Raw genomic sequence first — 19,984 nt, 5'->3', positions numbered from 1 at the left:
GGAAGCAGCTGCTGGCACAGCAGAGGCCAGCCTGCAGCCCCGCCAGCAGCAACAGCTTGGCACTGACACCCAGTGCACACCCCACAGCAGGGCATCCCACAGGTGTCACAGGCTTCTCATTTTCGTCTACTACTTTATCACAGACACTAAATATTTGAGTGTGGACAAATTACTGTTCATGTTTTGTGATACAGAATACACAGAATTTTTTTTTTTAGGATACGCTTTTACACTAAACGACTCAAAACTAAATAAAATTCCCTTCTGAGGACAAAAATACTCTTAAAATGTATCATAGAGTGAAGAACAGTTTCTTTCTCATTTCTGAATAAAAAGTAGCAAAATGGACTTTTATTACTTTTTGGAGAAGGAAGAATATTTTTCCTAGAAGTAAGTGACAAACTGCTTTAGCTGTTGGGTTTCTTTTTTCCTTGTGAAAAAAATTGTGAGTGACATGCAGTCACAAAATATAACCTAATGATTTATTTTTCTGGGTATCAAGAAAGCTGTTACCTGGAGAGCCATTCTCTAGCAGAGGAAGCACTGCCAAAATAAATAGCTTCTCTGGAGGCCTAGAAAGTGACACAGAGGTGTTGGATATTTAGTGCCTTATATTTGTTCTATTCAAATTTTTAATTACGTATTATGCAGTTCCTTAGTGCTAGTACAATTTGGGTAACTAAACTACTGTGTTAACCTTTGCAGATGTCCCAAGACCAGTGGGGGAGCAGAACAGACTAAAAGGACTGAATATTTGGGTAAAGCTGTACATTTTCTGGGTCTGAGCCTTTTCTCATCCACACATAGACGTAGAAAAAAAACCAAGTACTCTCTATTAGGAACATGCTACCACTAGAAATCTTGTTGGTTATTTTTTACTCACCAATGATTTGATTTTCTCTTTTGGAAGAAAATGCTTCCTTGTTCATTATTTTAGCATCATAATTTAACACTTAATTTTACGTTTTACATCTTTTAAACAGATGTGGAAATCTGAACTTAATTTGGACACACTAAATCATAATTATGTTAAGTCTTCACAATTAGTTTACATTTGAGGCAAACGGGAATATGCTGATTCAGATTCTAATTTAAAAATTAGATGGAAACTACATCAACTACTTCAAGAAGAAGAACTTAAAATTTTATCACAAGGGACTGGAAAAAATCTTCAGCTATACATGTAGCACTAAATACACACTCAAGGTATTATTAGTATTTATCTCCAAAAGAAATATTTGAAATAAATGAGGAAGAAAGGAAGTTGTTATATATTTTGAAGAGTAGAAACTGGTATGAAACTCTATATTTGTAGAAATACAATTATATGTTGAAATGTAATTATATAGAAGGGATGAAATCACAGTTGATGTCAATTTTTACTGGATGTTATATAGAGCAGATACATGGGCTTGACATGCTAATTGGAGGAAACTTAATCAGGTTTGGTAAACAATAAAGAATTTGCCCTTTAAAGCAAATTTGGAAAAACGCCACATTCTGACATGCACATTTTGTTTTACATAGAACATCAAAATAACACAAGGGTTTTTTTTAAGATAAATATTTAAAACTCAAGAGAATAAAAAGAAAAGAGTATGCAGAGGAAATTACTTGGAGCCAGGCCCACCAAGAAGAACAGGAGACAAAGAGCAAGTGGATGGAAACAAGGAGAGCAAACATAAAAATGAAGCAGATGAGATTGAGAGATACATGCAGATTTATGGAGACAGTTCTGTTTATTTGTGCCACTTTCTTTTTTCTTTGCCTCAGACACAATTCATCTTTTAGTTGACACACACCACCTTTTCTGTAAAAACCTGGAAGGCACTTCTGGCACTTCTGTTTCATGTTGTGCTGTATACCTGTAATTCATTCTAAGACACAAGATGAATGTATAGGGATTCTTGATGTATTACTACCATTCCTGCCTTAGTTCAATCTGTTATGACCAGCTGCTCCCATATATTTAGAGAGTTTTTTTAAGTCACAGAGTTCTGATACAATGTTGGTGTAGAGCAAAAGGAAGTGACAATGGTAAATCTGAATCGTCTCACTCTGAAAACAGTATATATGTAATGACAAGGGCTCGCTCTGAATTGTGATAAATTAGCTTTCTGTAAAGTTAGCTTCAAAGTAAGCTCAAATCCTTATAAATGAGATAAAAACCTGATCTCTGTTCTTAGTACTTTGAATTTCTTTGATAAGAAGAGACATATCCTGGCTACTTAAGGATTCACCTTATAGAAGGGAAATATTTTGAGGGTATGTGACAAATACAGTACTCTGAATCCTGTTTCTCCACAGTCTTACCTAAACCTCCATCACTGAATGTATTTTTATCAAAAAAGAACACATGGTAAAAGCCACTCAACATCATGTTGTCCTGGGCAAGCTTTATACTACACTGTGGTGTCTCTGTCCATTCAAGACTTCAATCACTCCATGATTTTGGGGTTGAAGCAGACGTAAGTTTGTCCTGTGAAATGAAAGGAGATATAAGCCCCCTCCTAAAGCATGAGTTGGCAGTGTGGCATAGGAATTGCTCCCTTATCTTTCAGCTCATAGGAATATTAATAACACAAGGTTCAAGGGATAATATGAATAAGATGTCAAAAATAAGGTATTAGGTAGCTAAGCCTATAACCCTTGAAAACCCTTGGAGAAAATTACTATAATTTTTTTGGGCTGAACACAATGAGAAGAACTGGGATTTCAGAAACACGTTATTATTCATGCAGGGATAGTCGAAATCGTAAAGACTGAAAAACTAACTGTGTAAAATTGAACTAGGAGAACTATCATAATTGAAGCATTTTCCAATGGTATGCCACGTGTCATAGCAGGCACTGATAAAATAGAGGTGTTAAGAAGGTGTCTTAAAAATGCCCTTTCCAATCCCTTCCAAAGCATACCCTGGGGCTTAGGGAGTGCTCCCAGCCTGGCAGAGGCGTCCGAGGGGCGCAGCTGCCATGGGAGCATCCCTTTGCTCGGCGGCGGTCCGTGTCCCGGGCAGCCTGCGGCTAACAGGTGCTGCGGGCACCACCTGAGCGCGGCCGCACAGCGCAGCGGGCCCCGCCGTGCCGGACTCCGGCTCGGGGCTGTCCCCACGGCCGCCCCGCTCCCCAGCCGCGGCGGGGGAGCTCGGCGGAGCGGGCAAGCGAGCCCAAACCTCCCAGTCCCGACAGGGAAGGGGTCGCGGCCGCGGCCCCGCGGGAGAGCGCCCCGGAGCCCCGCGCCGAGCCCGCCCCGCGCCGCGCGGGTGGCGGGGGAGGCGCCGCCGCTGAGGCGGGGCCGCGCTCCCGCTCCCGCTCCGCTCCGCCGCTCCCAGCCCCGCTCCCATCCCGCTCCGCTCCGCTCCGCCGCTCCCAGCCCCGCTCCCATCCCGCTCCGCTCCGCTCCGCCGCTCCCAGCCCCGCTCCCATCCCGCTCCGCTCCGCCGCTCCCAGCCCCGCTCCCGCTCCCAGCCCCGCTCCCGCTCCCAGCCCCGCTCCGCTCCCAGCCCCGCTCCCAGCCCCGCTCCCAGCCCCGCTCCCGCTCCCGCTCCCAGCCCCGCTCCCGGCCCCGCTCCGGCTCCCGCGGCCCCGGCGCGGCGGTGCTGCCGCGCTTTCCCGCCGCTGCTCCGGGCGCCTCCCGCCTCGCAGCATGGACGTGAGGAGAGTGGAGAGCATCTCGGCGCAGCTGGAGGAGGCCAGCTCCACAGGCGGTAGGACGCGAGCAGCGCGGGGACGCGAGGTTGCTTCTCTGATTTAATTTGGGGTTTCGTCCCTTCTCCTTTGGGCAGCGAGTCTGGCAACTTGGCGTGGGGCGCGGAGGGGGGAGCTGCCTGCCCGCTCAGGGGGCGAACGCAGCCGTGCAGCGGGCAGATGTGTGAGTCTGTGGGGACAGTGAGCAAACGCTTAATGCCTGGGGTCTCGGGCTAAGGAGCGTCCAGGGCTTCGCGAATCCTGCCGTAAGATGCCTGCTCTGACCTGACTGGTACTTTTGCCTTTGCTGAAATGACTTGGGGCTGGGAATGAACCTCCAGGGCACATCCTCTATAGTTACCAACTCCCAGGAGATGATTTTAGTCAGGCCCCTTTACACCTGCCTGCTTTGGTCTCCTCTGTACCTCTCTGATGCCCAAGTAGAAACTATTTGATGGAGACCAGCTTCTTCTGGTAAGCCAGAGACTGTTTGGTGCCTTTCTTTTCACTGTACCTCAAACTGCAGTTACACATTCACCTGAGAAAGACTGAAGGATAACTTGCATTTTAGGGAGGAAAAGCACGCCTTGCTGTCCTCCACAGGGATTGTGACTCCTATTTTTTCCCTATTATTTAAAAATGAAGCTTTTTGGGTGCAGTGTGTTTAAGAGGATGTTGCCAAGAAAGGTGTTCCGCTCAAGCCAGCTGGATAAGCAGAGGATAGTTGGATAGTTAATGAAAAACTTTGCAAATCAGGCAGTCAAAAACAGGGGAAACTTCTTTTCTTAGAGAAATGTTTCTTGCTGTGCAGCTGTATTTCTCATAAACTGTGATGCCACTGTAGAATAGTAGCCTTACCAACAAGTTGTTTGAAAGACACAGATCTGTCCTATCATTTGCTTGATTTCTTATGCTTCAGAGTGCATCTTCTGCTTGCTAGAGGAGGTTCACAACCATGTGTTCTCTGCTGGATTGTACCTGGTTTTTCTTTTTCCTTAATGTCCCAGCTCTTTTAATGTTTTAGAATGTGTAGCCGGTCATGTAGAATACCAGATCATTGCGTTGGGGATAGGGAACTTTGGTATTTGACTGTGCTATCAGCTCAATTGTAAGTCCATCTTTGCAGTTCACTCTAGTTTTGGGAAAAAATGTATTGTCCTTATATTATCCTACAAGGGACGTGGCCACTAAAGTTGTGCTGTGATACTTGTCACTACTTTTCAGATCCAACCCCCCCCAGTTATAATTTAGGTTTTTCCCTCCAGGTACCGCTGTCAGCCTTCCAGCTGTAGTGTGTTAGAGGTCTGAAAGTCACACTATTTTCCATAACACATACATCATCAGTGACAAACACCGAGCAGGCTCTTGGCTACCTGTGCAACCACCATGCAGGACTGTTCAGGCTAGACAAAACTGAGGTCATGATTTAGGCTCAGTGGATTTGCACAGCTGCTGTTGAGGAATTATTTGATTTATGGATCATTAATGTAGGCATTGAAGTATAAAGAGAGTTTAAAGCTTAATGTTTTTTCTTACAGGTATAGTTTGCAGTAGCAGGAAAGTGTCTATACAAAAATTGGGGAAATATGGTCTGAATCCATGTCATGCAAGTAATAGGAAATACCCAGATGATGTTTTTATGGAAATTACCTTCAGTTGGGCTGTATATTAGATGTGTTTTCTATTTTGATTCTCGATATTCATGCATAGTAGCTTTTAAAAATTAATAACAGCTTTAATTCACTTTAAACTTGTAATGGTGAGAGGAAGTAAGATACACTTTTGCACTCTTTTGGAATACCAAGCAAAATCTGACTGAAACATGACTTACTGTGGGAAAAACATTTCTCAAAAATAAGTTTTTATGCCAGAAAAAGAATACAGAAAGATAAAAATGACAGAGCTAAAAGGAAATACCTCCTTTCTTTTGGAGAACGACACACATTACTCAACTGACATCTCATCACCAGTTTGATATGATGTGATGTGATGTGAAGCTAACAAGTGTCTAGCTTCACTCCTCTGGGCTTTCTTCTTATGTGAGAGAGTCCATTTGTTTTCATCTTCCCACAGTTTTGGCCCTTTTTCATCTAAACTTTCCTTTACACCTTTCTCTTCTCTAGCTGTCTCCCTCCAGGGATGTTAAATGTTCAGCTCATTTTCAGTGCCATCAGCATTTCTGAATGTACCTGTCTGTTGCATTTTTAACTAGGAAGGTGGATTTTTTCTCATTAATTCTCTTCAAATAGAATCATAGCTTCAAACGTTAGTCATTTTTAAATGGTAATGCCTGCAGTAGAGTTGTTACCGGGATTTGATGTTAGTGCATGAGAGTCAGAAAATGAAACCAACAAAAGTGCGACTGTTCCTCCATTTCATTTTTCTAGTAAAATAAAACCCAAATAGTGCACAGGCAACTTGAATAATGAAAATTATTAATGAAAAAGGCAACATTTTTGGCCTTTTAACAGGTAGAGACTGCCTTAAGCTGATCTTCTCCTTACATTTAGTCTTGCACCTTGCAGGGCATCTTCTGATTCAAGGGTATTCAAATTAGTGTCAATTGAAGCACCACTGAGAGTTTTTGAAGAACGAGAATGTGTCCTCTGTGGAGTACTGAGCCATTGTAAGGATGAACTGTTTCATCTCTCTGCCTCATGAAATTGTCTTTATCAATGTCTTATCTATCAGAAAGCTGCATTTGTGCAAGTGATAGCCAAAACTCATCTGCTGCTGGGTAAAGGCGTGCAGCGTCTTGGCAAAATGAGAAGAGCAGAGGGAGATTATCAGTAAAAGTTTGTGTGGGTAAGAACAAGTTTAATCACAAAATGTCCTGTGGGTTCAATATCTAGGACAAATTTAAGCTGTTGGGAATACTAATATGAATAAGACATTATCACAGCAACTGGTTGCTTTGCTTTAGGGTGTGATGAATTCAGAATGGGCATTGTGCTGACCAGTATGACCATGCTTATTTAAAAAACAGAAATATTTTTGAAAGCCATGGTGTCATTTATGACAGGTTTTGAAGACTTTCAGTTTTTAGACAAGGCAGTAGCAAATTATTTATGTTAGGAGAAAGGCTGTCATTTCTGTATTGTGGGCAGAGGGACTACAGTGGACCAAACAATATTATTAAGCACTGTTTATCCAACTTTAAGTTTACTTAGAGTTAAATATTCTCTGCCATGCCTCTGAGAGATCCTTTTGCACTAGTGCTCACTTTTGCTTTTAATGAATGACTTGCTCTTGTTGCTTGGGGCATTCTTACAAGACAAAGGAAATAGGGCTAAAAGGACAAAAAGTTACATATTGAAAAAGCTGAAAATAGGAATTTAGGAAAATGGATGCTAAGGAAAAGTAAGAAAGTGATAAGAAATATACTGGAAAACAATTACAGGAAAAAAAAAAAAAGATGAGATGGGAGGAGGGAAAGGATGAAACAGATTTTGTATCTCACACATTGAGACACAAAATCTATTACATGTTAGTGGTATGCATTGGACCAATTTCTTTATATCACAGCTGGGATTCATCTGACACGATGAAAAGCAGGCAGTGACTTTCCAAGTGATTTGCACCAATACTCATATCAGCGTGAAAGCTTTGGTTTGTCTGGGAGCTCCGTCTGAAGAACGTGTGGTCAGTGTCACTGTTTTTAGTAATGATCTGCTGTCTCCAAACACTCTCCACCACTGAACACTTCTAAGATTCTGATGGTCAGGGTGCTGGACCATCTTGTCTGGACTGTGCTGTAAGTGCTGCTTCCAAACGCATTGCTTTTGCTGTGAAATCTGCAAATACACAGAAAGGAAAGGAATAAATTAAATGGGCTCGTGATCTAATAAAGAATGTATATACATAATGGACATGCAAGGAGATATAAATATTTTCAGTGTAAAATATAAGTTCTAATTCTGCAGGGTGGAGGAAATAACTGACATTTCAGTGAACTGACTGGGGCATAAGCCTCTGTATAAAATTGGAGTTCTGCCTCCATCTCCAGTTCCTCTGCTCAGTGAGTGTAAAGAAGTAATTATATGCAAAGTTCTGTTGCATATTTGCCATGAATGCTGAAAATACCTTGCCTTTCCACCAGTATAAACTTTATGTCTTGTAAATATCAATTTTCATAAAAGACGGCTTCCTTATTCATTGTTCTGTCTGTCTATGCTCAGAGAGTTGATACATGTTGATACATACTGAACATCTGGACAAGTTTCAGGTATACTTACTTAGAGAACTTCTGCTTTCCAGGTGTTTTTAGGCATTTTAAAATATATAGAGGCAGATATGGTATCTAGCAGTAAATATAGCCATCAAAGAAGTGGCTGGTGTGTGTCATGGAAAGCTTTTACAGTGTTTCAGATAAGCACTTAGGACTTCTGCTTTGGGTTGGAGCTGAATATTTGATCTGTGCAGCATTCAGCTGTAATCTATCCCATCTCAGCCTCTCAGTTTGCCATTGTGATTTATTCGGAATCTTTGGCACTTGGAAAAGAAAGTATCTAAAAATACAACGCCTGATTGCTTCACTGTTTCATAGATATGTGCATTCCTGCCAGGCTGTCCTACTATCTTCTCCCCATCCCCCTCACCAATTCTATGTGTCCTTTCTTCTTTCCAGTACCAAAATAGATTGTATTTGGGCTCTTCCTTGCCAAACAAATGCTGGCCATTTATTGTCTCCTATAAGCAGAGGCCATTATGCCTATTTGAAATGAGAGAGAAAACATTAGCAAATGTTTGTGGTCTTGGAAGTCAAGGACACAAATCTGTATTTCAGTAATTGTAGTTGACACAGTCTGAACCAAGTAGGATTTCCTTCCTTATTAGCACACACTTCAATTCATAGGCTTGAGCCTATTCTGGGATATAAGAAGTGTAGATACAAAACCTTCATTATTTGGAGAATAGTGTGGCAGTGCAGGTGGAGGTGGTTAATGGGATGGTTTGTCTCTATAATAGTTTGGCCTGAACTGTAATGTGTAGCTGCATCAAAAGTAAATGGACAACAGTTTGACATAGACATTAGTTTTTTTTATAGTAGTTGTCCTTTCAGAATCCTGGCTTTTCTGGCAAGGGCCTTGCTTTCTATTGTTTTTATGGCTAAGTATTATTTGGCCTGGGTTTCTCACTGAATACACCCGGCAGAATGTGGAAGAGAAGGGAAAGTGTACAGAATGTATGTGTTTTGAAGCCTATGGAACTATGGAAAACATGGAATCCAATTATTCTGTGATGTTCTTAATTATTAGTTTGTAGTTATATTACAGGAGTCTTAGGATCATATAGATTATGGTTTGATTCTTTTTTTCTCATAATTTTCAATTTTTACAATGAGAGATCATTTCTGTGTTATCACCTTCATGTATGCAGCAGCAGAGAGGCTGGGCTCTAGATTTACTTCTATGAGTTTGGGAAATCTGTAGACAGCAATAAATTGACAGCAGTTTAAAATATGTGATTGGGTTGAAAATATATTGAATCCATTCGCATCTAAGAATAAACCCAAACACAGAATAAAAGCTGTATGTCTGAGCTCATACTGTGTTTTATTTCTGGCAGCCCAGCAGAGACTTAATATGGTATTAAAAGGCACTCTCTGTCAGAGGTCTGAAAATAATATTATAGTGTTTCTCTTTTATATTCTTTTTCACCTATAAAACAAACTTCTTTAGAGATACACTTCATCGTTGTGAACCCCTGTTGTACATTTATAATTTATATTGGAGTAGCACAAACAGTGGTATGAAAGCCATAGATGCTTATGGGTCCACTGGAGAAAGGAACTACAGGTGGAAGGCTTGATAATAGAGAATTTAAAAATATAGATGTTTTGCCCTATTCAGAAAAATGATGCATTTAAATGTTTGGATTTTATTGTAGGAGTTAATATCTTTGTTTGTCTACCAGGTATTTTTCACCAGATAATGCATAATCCCCAAGCACAGGTAAATGCCTAGCACTGCAGAGCTCACTACACCCATATGCCACAAAGGTGCTAAGTGGTAACAGCAAAAAAATAATTATTCTAACTCTGAATGTCCTAAGACATAGACTTCAAGGTGGTGATCTATATCATGCAGTCAGGAAGGGTTTGCTATTTTATTGACAGGTAAAAAGCCCCCCAATTTTACTGACAAACTTTTCTTGTTCACACAATTTTCAGTTACCTCACTGTATCTCCAGGGAGAATATATATTACAAATATTGCTGTAGTTATTATAAGTAGAGAAAATTCTTATTCTTATGTTTTTCATCAAACTTCTGTTAATAATCCAAAAGGAACATTTAGGATTTATTAGAAAGGTAACCAGTAGCCACAAAGTGTGATGATGGGTATGATTCTTCTCAGTGGGAACAACCAGAATAACATGTCATCACAGTAAGTAATTTGATTATTGTGACTATTCCTAAACCCTTTGGTACCGGTGGAAATAATTGCAATAAATAAGGATTTTTAAAATTAAATGTAGTTATTTGACTTAGAAATTTCAGTGATATTACAGTGCATATTATAATAAAAACACATTGAAAAACAACTCTGTTCTAAAAGATAACAGTTATATGATGGAAAGTTCTATCCAAAATACTTGCTGAAAATCGAAAAAGAGAAGAAAAAATTGATTTTTTAAAAATAGTTTAACATGGGTACATGATACAACTTGAAATGATGATCTTTTGAAAGTCACACTATATAACATCTGTCAGATTCATGCGTTATTGCATCTGAACATTGAGGCCTGGGATTTTATAATATGTAGAGATGTATGTGTACATGCTAAGCACCATAAATTTACAATGTATAGTCACATTTTCAAAATACCTGGACCAGTACTACTATAATGCACATTTTTTTTTTTTTTAATGAAAATTGCAGCTCTTAATTTCAAAGAATGCTTGAGAAAGAGTGACCCTTTTTTGAGATTGTTTTTTCAGAGCGTGCCAAAGCACGTTGCATCAACCACTCCTTGGCATTTTGCAGCAGCAGGTGCTCCTTCCCTGTCCCGGCACTGGGAGGGATCTCTCACAGACACACACCCACCCACAAACACCCACACACACCCACCCACAAACACCCACACACAGCACCATTACTGGCAGGAGCATCCCTGTCTGTGTGCACAAGGTTTCCCCAATGCAGAGGATTGTTGGGAGAATGAAAAATACACTGTGGGATTACAGTCCCTACCTGAAAGTTAAAGGAAAGGAGAGGACAGTGACCAAGAAATGCCTTTTATGTGTGCAGCTTTAGTGGTATCTGAGCAGGTGGACTCTGGGATCTGCTGTTCTGTTACCTTTAGACAGAGATAATTGAATCCTGTTTATCTTAAAATCAGTAGGAGAAAAGTCCTTAAAGAGTAGTCCACTGAAGCAACATAACAGATTTATATCAAAAATATGCAACTATAGATTCATGTTTTGCTTCATTTTGGGCTGATAGCAGTATGATAGGTGTTTCCTCATATCACCATAGGTCGTGAGTTTTGACAGTGTAGCCAGTTTTTACCAGGGGATACCCTGGTAATCATTCTGACTGTTGACTTCTATTCCAATGCTCAGTAAGTGAATTGTATACTGCATATCTTCTGATTCACTTTTTCTATTCTGTATATTATTTTCCATGTTGATTTATGGACATTTGAGGTTATTGTGTTTTCTGATCTGACATTATAGAAAGTATCACCTGTTGTAATGCTATCAGTAAAGAAAGATAAATCTAGACTATTTTTTCGAGATATTGCGTCGATGTTGTGGCAGCATGCACCTGCTGGTAACTGAAACAAGTATACATTAAAATTTATTGTTATTTTTGAAAAGGTGCTGTAATTGACACACACACTTAGGTGCTGACCTGATTTCTGCACAGCTGGTCTACCAAATTCAAGATGACTAAGAAAAAAAAATTAAATAAAGTGGATAAGCAAATTGTGAGGATGTGCACTATGATTAAAATGCAGAGAATTTCATGCTATTGTTTCAGTAACTAGGTCTACTTTATATACTGCATCATCCTTTGATCTTTGTGGTGGTGATGAACAGGGGTTCCCCAGTTTCTGTTTTTTTAATTTTTGAAGATTTTGAAGATGCCACATTGTGCATTATCTTCCCAGCCTACCTTCCAGAACTGGGTAAATGACAGAAGTACCTCTGTGTCTAGGATCTCTCTACTCACTATGTTGTTTGCTTCAAAGCTTTTGCTTCCAGCCTTCTCTGCCTGGTAGATGGGAAAGAGGAGATCAGAGATCAGGATGGCTTTGGTAGACAGGTGATAGGTGCTGCCCTTTCTGCCCTCTTTTACAAGATGATGACGACGAACCTCTTTGCAGGAGATTGACACCTCTGACTCTCTCAAGCAATGGCTTCTGCTTCTGCCTATTTGTCACTTGGAAGCACATGTGAATCCCTCAGCTAAATGAGCACTTTCTGACCTTTTTTGCATAATCTTTTTCCTCAGAGGGATGTTATTTTTAGGTTACATGCTTCTTTCTTGGTTGGTTGATTGTCAGTCAAAGGAGAGGAGAGTAGGTGATGCATCCAGTGGAACTGCTGGTCTCTAATGCATGTTTTATAAAACAGAATTCTGATAGACTGGAGGAAAACAGCAAGTGGAGATTAAAGTGAAGAGGAAACAGACATGGCTGAGGGTATAGTGACATAGTTCTTTACATGGCACACTGGCTGTCAAGTTTCTCCCAGTACCCTAAATCTACTAAAAATATGAACTAGTAGGACGTAAAATTAGACAGACTTATATACCTTGCTTAATTGCTTAACTTGCATGGTTGAACAGTATTTAGACGTTATTTTTACTCATGGAAATAGTTGTGTCAGCTACACCTTTTGTTTGCATTCAGCTAATTTTCTGATACTAAAATAGAATAAACCAATTCTGTGTTTTAATATAGACTTATAAGGATCTCTTCCTGTATCAAAAGTATTTGAACCACCCCGGACTTGCTGAGAATCAGTAACTTTTTTTATTCCTGAGAGATGGGAGGTGTTCAGCTAAAATCCCATGTTGTACTAAAAAAACCAAATTTCTACTCATAATTTAGCTGTATGTTTTACTTTGCCACAGTTTAAAAACAACGGCCTATACTTCGAAATGCAAAAGTAAGAATATTTTGACCTGTTTAGATAGTAAAGCTATCTAAAAGATGTCAGTAAATTTCTAATGTTTTATTAAGCAGTATTTTATCAGCAGTCACTTTAATCAACAGCACTTAAACTACTGCTAGGCTGACAATCTGTTAGGTCTTTTTCGATTAAAGAATTCAGAAGAAAGTAGGCTTTTTTTGGGTGTATTTTTCTTTTCCTTTCAAGAACCCAAAGCATTAATATTGTGTTTTCATGTAAGCCTTTTCACAAAGAATATGTACAGAAATGCTGTCAGTTAAGTGACTAATTCCTCCATGGAAATGAACAAGAAAAAGTTGATGGCATTATCAAACTACTATTTGGTAGGTGGCAACTCAAAATGCTGACTGTGGAGATGGTATACCTTCCATTCTGCAGGTGTAGTGTTAGAATAAATGAGTATACAACAGTGAACACAGTTCATTTGGTAGTTTCTTGTGATAACACAGAATGTTTTGTGTTCCAAGAAGGGTGTGTATTGATTAAATACAACTTTGCACTTAAACAATTAATGAAACAATTAATTCTGGATCCAGCAGTGCCTGTTTGTTTAAGACTGAAAGCCTGATCTTGCAGCAGTGCAGTGTTGTAACTGAGGATCATCCTGTTAGACTTAAGAAAGGCACTTACTCAAATGTTTGAACAGTTGACTTTTGTCCTTTAGATTCTGAAACTTTGTACAGAGAAGGGAAGAAACAAAGCCTTTGTCCCTTCCTGTGTATTCCATAATTTCATAAGCCAAAACTGTGGCTGTAGAGGATACCCAATAATATAGACAGTACCCCTTGTAATGCTAATGTAAGAATATGGGAATATGAGAAGCAGAGAGAGATATCAAAAGAGAGCCTGTTTACCTATTCAAAATAATGGACAGTATTTCTAATCCAAATCACCAAATCTGCAACGTTTAAGAGTCAGTTAATTATTTGCTTTCTGGGAAGCAAAACTTCCTCAAGGAATGCTGAGATTTTTGTGTAATATCTTCATTTGAGAAACTTTTATTATAAGAAAAAAATCTGCCCACTGGCAGTGCTGTGACTTCTCTGGCTGAGGACAAAATAAATAGACATATACACAGTCAAGATTACATGTTTGTATTTGTCTCTGAATGCTAGGCAGACAGTGACTAACCAGGCTGACTGCGCACAACTGTGTGTAATCCATGCAGCCTGCTCAGGGCAAAAGCCTGATACAAAATCCAGCTCAAAAATTCTATTACACTGGATTTCTTTTGTACTTTTGAGATAAAAGCAATAAAAACCCATTAAATCACAGAATAAATATTTTGGAGAAGTTGAGAAGTCTTCCTATTTCTCCTGATTCTCCAATGCAGGATCAAATATTCATATTCTGGTTTAGATGGCTTTTTTCTCAAGGTACTTGTAATTCATGACTACTGGGTGCTTTATGACATTGCTGGTTAATCTAGTCCAGAATTTATCTTTCTTGATAAAAACTGTTTCCTAGTCATAAAGTAGATCTTACATTTAAAGCCTGCTACCCAGAATCGATGAAATCCATAGCCAAGATTTTATAATACTGAACAGGACAAAAACTTTCTTTGGAATGTCTTAGATTTTTGTCTTGTTTATAGTTTTAAGTCTGAACTGCTGTCCCTTCCATGACAGCATTCCACCTGTCCTCAACCTGTGATTTAACATGTTCAGCGGCAGCAGACTTCCCAGACAACTTCCCAGTTGTCACCTAAATAGTTTTTCTCCATTCTGTTTTAACAAGATAGATAATTTCTCTGGAAGTTTACTTGATGGGTTCTAAATTATCATTTAAAAATGGTAACTAGTTTTTGAGTGTTGCTTTTTATCTTCTAACTTTCAAACTTGTTGGAAGCTTACTGCCAACAGTGCTTGGAATTGGAAAATTAAAAGTAGGGTAAAGATTTCTGCTTACCTGCCTATCACAAAGGAGAGATTCCAGCTTGCCCCCGTTGATGGTAATTCCTCTCATCCTACAAGAGCTCTGCAGGTTACTGCTTCCATGCAGATGAGATCAGCTGCTCCCAGTTTGTGTTGGGAGTAAGTTATGCCCTTGCAGTGCACAACTATTTGTATCAATCAGTTCTCAAGAATTTGGGCTGAGGTAGGAATCGTTGTATTGCAAGAAATAACAACCATCAACTTTCCCGCATCTGTATGGGAAGCTTGATGGAAAGCTGCATGGATTCTCAAGGGCCTCCAGAACTCGTCTCTTTTATGATCTGAGCAGATATTCCAAATAAATAAAGAAGCACAGCTTTAACTTGCACTGCTTTACAGCTATTTATTGCATTTGGATCTTCAGAAAGAAAACACTGTCAGTGACCCTTTTATGAACTCTATATTTTCTAAGAATATTTTATCTCTTGAACATTTGATATGTAGCATGAACTTAGTTCTCTCTTCCATAAATAAAAACTGAAGACAGTTACTTTAAACAAATTTTTAACATGAAAAGTCAATGTCACAGGCAATAGCAAAGCTTTTGAAGTTTCAAGCACTTCTTATTCAGATTATTTTTATCAGTGCTGTACCATCTCACACTTGATAAGATGTGCCTCCGCTTTTATGAGTGTCTTTACTAAATGCTATTATAATGATAAAATAGGGTGTGCTCATTCCTCTCTCGTTTTTTGAGGCTGATGTATCTAGGAGGCTTTAATCAAGAGGATATCATGTATTTTAACTTTTATACCAGCTTAAGCTTTTCTAGTTATGCTTTTTGGTGTACATGCTCAAAAAGCATTTAACTTTTGTCCACTGCCTGATTAAAATCACCATTAGAATGGCACTTGCATACAAATGACCATAGAGAATTTATTATCTGTCTTTCCCAAATTCATTTTTATAGCCTGATGGTTTAGGGATATGGTTTTTTAAGCTTGTAGCTCCAGGAGAGTTCTGTGATAGCTGGTCTGTGGATGTTAATAAATTAAACTGTGTGTTTGACTTCAGTTGTGAGATGTGATAAAGCTGTTTTAACGAGCCTAGGCAGAAGCTTTTATCAGACAGTCCTCTGGAGGCAGGGAGTTGGTACTCTGCCTTTATACCAATCAGCATTCCTTGGTTTGGTTTGCTGGGAAAATGTTACACTTGATTTTTATATAAGTATATAACATCATCTTTTCTGTATTCTTTGGGAACTTCGCAATGATTTGATTGACAGTTACTTTGTTAACATCCGTCATAACTAATCTATTTTATACATAGTGTGTCTTTGTCTTCATTCTTCATATCATTTATTCTCCCTCTGAATTTTATGTTGACTGTTCTACAAGTAATATCATTCTAGTACTTCCTTTTTCCTTCAGAACAATTTTGTAAAACAGTTGACCTTAGCTGGAAATTAAGTGTGCAGTGAGTTCTATTTGTTGTGTCTGTTTCTGTATAACTTTTTATTAGTCTATTCATTAGTCTTTTATGAAACTATTAAGCCAGTAATAACATATCTTTGATAGTACTGTCATGGAGAGAACTACATTTTTCTTGGATGATAGGATCACAGTGCTTTTTGATTAGAATTGACATTATCTGAAACTACTGGTCACTTTCTGAAGTCTTGAAGAATAATTTGTAAGTAATGGAGAAACGAAATTGAGAAGTCTTGTGGGAAAATTGTTACTTTGTTAGTCTAGGCATTTGGGAGGCCTGTCTATGGGAGATGGTAACTCAGAATAACAGGGGGAAACTGGGTGATTGGGTAATAACGAGTAAGAATTTTTATAGAGTTCTGTCCATGACCGAGACATGGACTCAGACCAGCAGGGAATCTGAATCAAAAAAAGAAACAAGCTGGTTTTATACACTTTTTCAAGGCATGGTATTTCCTTACATGGCAATTCTCACTACTTGACATATCCCATGCTGCCACGTTAGCAACACATGTTCTAAATGTCCTTCTATGGTGTGACCAAGCGCTGTGATAGACACAGAAGCTGTCAGTCAGCTTCTGGCAGGCTTCTCTCCCTAGGGCAACTCATCCCACCAAGGTCAGGCGGGAACAAGCCTCTTTGTACTGCCATGTACTCCTCTGTGCTGCCATGTGCTCCTCTGTGCTGCCAAGCACTCCTCTGCACCACCACGTTCTCTTTTATGCTGCCACATGCTCCTCTGCACTGGTGTGAACTCCTTTGTGCCGCCACGCGCTCCTTTGTGCCGCCACGCGCTCCTTTGTGCCGCCACGCGCTCCTTTGCGCTGCCATGCACTTCCACAGGCACGTCCCACAGCCTGCAGCCCAACTCCATCCCATCCCTTCCTACAGAGTTCCACTTCAGACTAATTCTAGTCTGGTTCTATTGACTAAATGCGTGCTAATATTTGTAGTGCATTAAGTGAGCTTCTAGAGCACATCTTCTCACGTAGTTTCACCTAAAATAATCTGTGTATTCCAAGTGCGTTCCATGGTGTGAAGCATTAGGTAACTTGTGGAAGCATATTCCTGATCTGAATGGAAACGGTAATAGGTCCACATGTCCATATGCAGCACTCTGGGAGCTTTGTCTTTCTCTCGGGCCCAGAAGTTCTGTGAGCTTGTTTGAACATTTTTGTCTCTTTGGCAGAATTCAAATACTATCCTTTCTATCTCAGGGAATACTTAGGGAACCATGCTAATATTTTAGGGATTTTTTTTTTTCAAGATTAGGCCTACTTATTTTAGAATTTACTATATTAATACCCCCAAAATTGTGTCTTTTTAGGACCAAATTTTCTGGGAGAGATTTTCTTGACATCTAATCACCATCATCAAGCATCAGCATCATTATGCAGAAGCTGCTTCTCATTTTCTGATAGAGAATGATTTCTGAGAGCATTTCTGCTATCATTTGCCTGATTGACAATTTGCAATTAATTCTTATTGTGTGAATTCAGGCTGCTCATTTAGTTGTGACTGGAACGGCACATGTGCAGAACATATTACAGAACTGCCATCAGCGAGATGCCTTCTTCAAATAGGAAAATGTACAACTGTGTCAAAAATAAACATATAGAGTTTAAAAGCAGAATATATGTGTGCTAGAGTTTCAGTGCTGGACCTGGTAAAAACACCATCTTATGCTGGTTCTTTGCAGACAGTTCTGCAACTGGATGCAACACAACCTGGTAACTTCTTGTAATTTCTGTGTTTCAGGATGCTGTTTCTTGTCCAGAGGGAATATAAAAGATCAGTAAAAACTGCGAAAGAAAATTAAGTCAATAGCACTGCAAAGAGTGTAACCCTGCATGAAGGTTGGCTATTTTTATAAATTACATTAGTTTGTTATGGCACTAGAGTTGGAATTTTGAGAATAGTGGGCCAAAGTACAGCTTGTTGAATGTTTCAAGACTGTTTCCAAGTACTTTAGAGTTTGAACATATGCACTGTGTAGGGTTTTCCTTGCTTTGAAATCTAATATTAGCACTGTTTGCTATAGAAATAGCCATAAAGCCAAATCAACTTAATTTTATATTTGTCAAATTTTCATGCTGAATAACTGCACCTCACAATTCCTTTCAATGTTAGGGAATCAAATTTATATTCAGAGTGATTATACTTCTTCTAAATGTTACTAAATTGCTTCTAAAACAAATTATTTCAAAAATGATAAAACTACCAGATTTATTCTTAGCTCATGTGACTACCTTCTCAGTCTACTGCAAAAAATACTTTGAAATCTCAAATACATGCAGACTTATGTCCCATATTCAGTTAACTTACAAAAAATCACACAGGTTTAGTTTTCCCATAATTTCATAATGGAAAGGCTTTCCATAATGGAAGCTAAAAATAGAAATTATTGATGATAATTTCTTGAAGTTTGAAAGTTTCTATTCAGCACTAGTGAGGCGACACCAGGAGGGAGTCCAGTGTCCAGTTCTGGGCTTATCACTACAGAGGACACATGAGCATAGAGGAGAGAATCCACCAAAGGTTGGTAAAGGTGATGAATGGACTGGAGCATCTGTCCTATAAGGAAAGGCCTGTGACTATTTGTCCTGGAGAAAAGAAAGCTCAGGGAAAATGTCTTCAATGTAAATCAATACCTGAAGCAGGGAAAAAAAGAGGGTGAAGCTCTTTTCCGTGGTGCCCAGTGACAAGAGTGGAGCCAATGGGCACAAACTGAAACACAGGGGGTTCGTTCTGAACATGAGGAATGTGGGAGTGACCAAGCCCTGGACACAAGTTACCCATGAAGTTTGTGCAGTCTCCCCCCTTGGAGATATTCCAAAGCTGTCTTCAGATGGAAAACCTGTTTTTTCAGGGAAAACCTGGTTTAGGTAGCACTGCTTGAATAGGGAAGGTGAGATCAGATGAGCTCTGAAGATACCTCCCACCTCAATTATTATAGGATGCTGGGAGTGAAATGGACAGCACTTTTATTTTTTTAAAGAGTACATTAATTGTACATAAATTTCTTGGGATGCTTGTGGGATTTTCTTTGTATTTTTCTTCTTTGCTTACATTTCTATTCACAGTTTTCTATATAAAAATTATTTCAGGAATGATTCTCACTAAAAAAAAGAAAACATGAATATTTTTAAGCAAATGTCAGGGAAGACTAGTTGCATATGAAACTGAAAGAGTGGTTCTGCAGTATAAGATGCACTTAACTGGTAATTGATGGGTTGGAAATGATGTTCAGAGTTCAGATGTTCAGAATTAAGTAATTCGGTTCTCAGAGCACTGCACAGACACACCAAATGCCCCCGTTTTTGTTTACATGCACTCCTATGTGTAAGTACTCAAGCATTACATATTTTTGCTGTGATCTATATGAAACTAATGTTTGAGAATTTTTGTGCCAATGTAAGTTTCTTTTCTGTTAAGACGACTCCTTGTGTTGTATGCTTTCAAATAGGATCTATTTCTTCTGCCATTTCTTTGGAAATTTTTTCTACATTTTTCTACATCTATCTGTTCAACCTTGTTGGTCATCTGTTTTTGTGAAGAGCCTTCATAGATCATAAATAGCTGGAAATTTGAGCCATTAGTGTGAAAATGTTGTATCATTATATATATGCACATAGAGCATGAAAAGACTCAAAAAGAAATGAATTTTCTGTTTCATTATGTATATATATCTATATATATCTATATCTATAACTATATATCATCTATATATATATCTATATCTATATATATATATATCTGTGTTGGCGTGTATGGTACTTGCTAGTGTTTT

General features: G+C 39.1%; 1 protein-coding gene across 2 annotated transcripts in view; it reads left to right on the top strand.

Moving 5' to 3' along the window:
• Positions 1-3,262: 3,262 nt before the first annotated feature.
• Positions 3,263-19,984, top strand: part of KCNIP4 (potassium voltage-gated channel interacting protein 4) — a 383,084-nt gene continuing 366,362 nt past the window's right edge. Inside the window, exons 1-2 of one of the 2 annotated variants that reach the window (XM_086891604.1) lie at positions 3,263-3,357; positions 3,492-3,706. In XM_086891604.1, the coding sequence (XP_086747730.1) occupies positions 3,646-3,706 (61 nt within the window). In that variant the 5' untranslated portion in view covers positions 3,263-3,357; positions 3,492-3,645. Of the gene's footprint in view, positions 3,707-19,984 lie in introns of both variants that reach the window. The other variant, XM_023925424.2, reaches the window with a different exon arrangement.

Source organism: Cyanistes caeruleus, chromosome 5 (assembly GCF_971803275.1).
Source record: "Cyanistes caeruleus chromosome 5, bCyaCae1.hap1.1, whole genome shotgun sequence".
In the NCBI taxonomy this organism is placed as follows: Eukaryota; Metazoa; Chordata; class Aves; order Passeriformes; family Paridae; genus Cyanistes; species Cyanistes caeruleus.
Note: the sequence above shows the minus strand (reverse complement) of the source record. Positions and strands in the feature narration are given on the sequence as shown.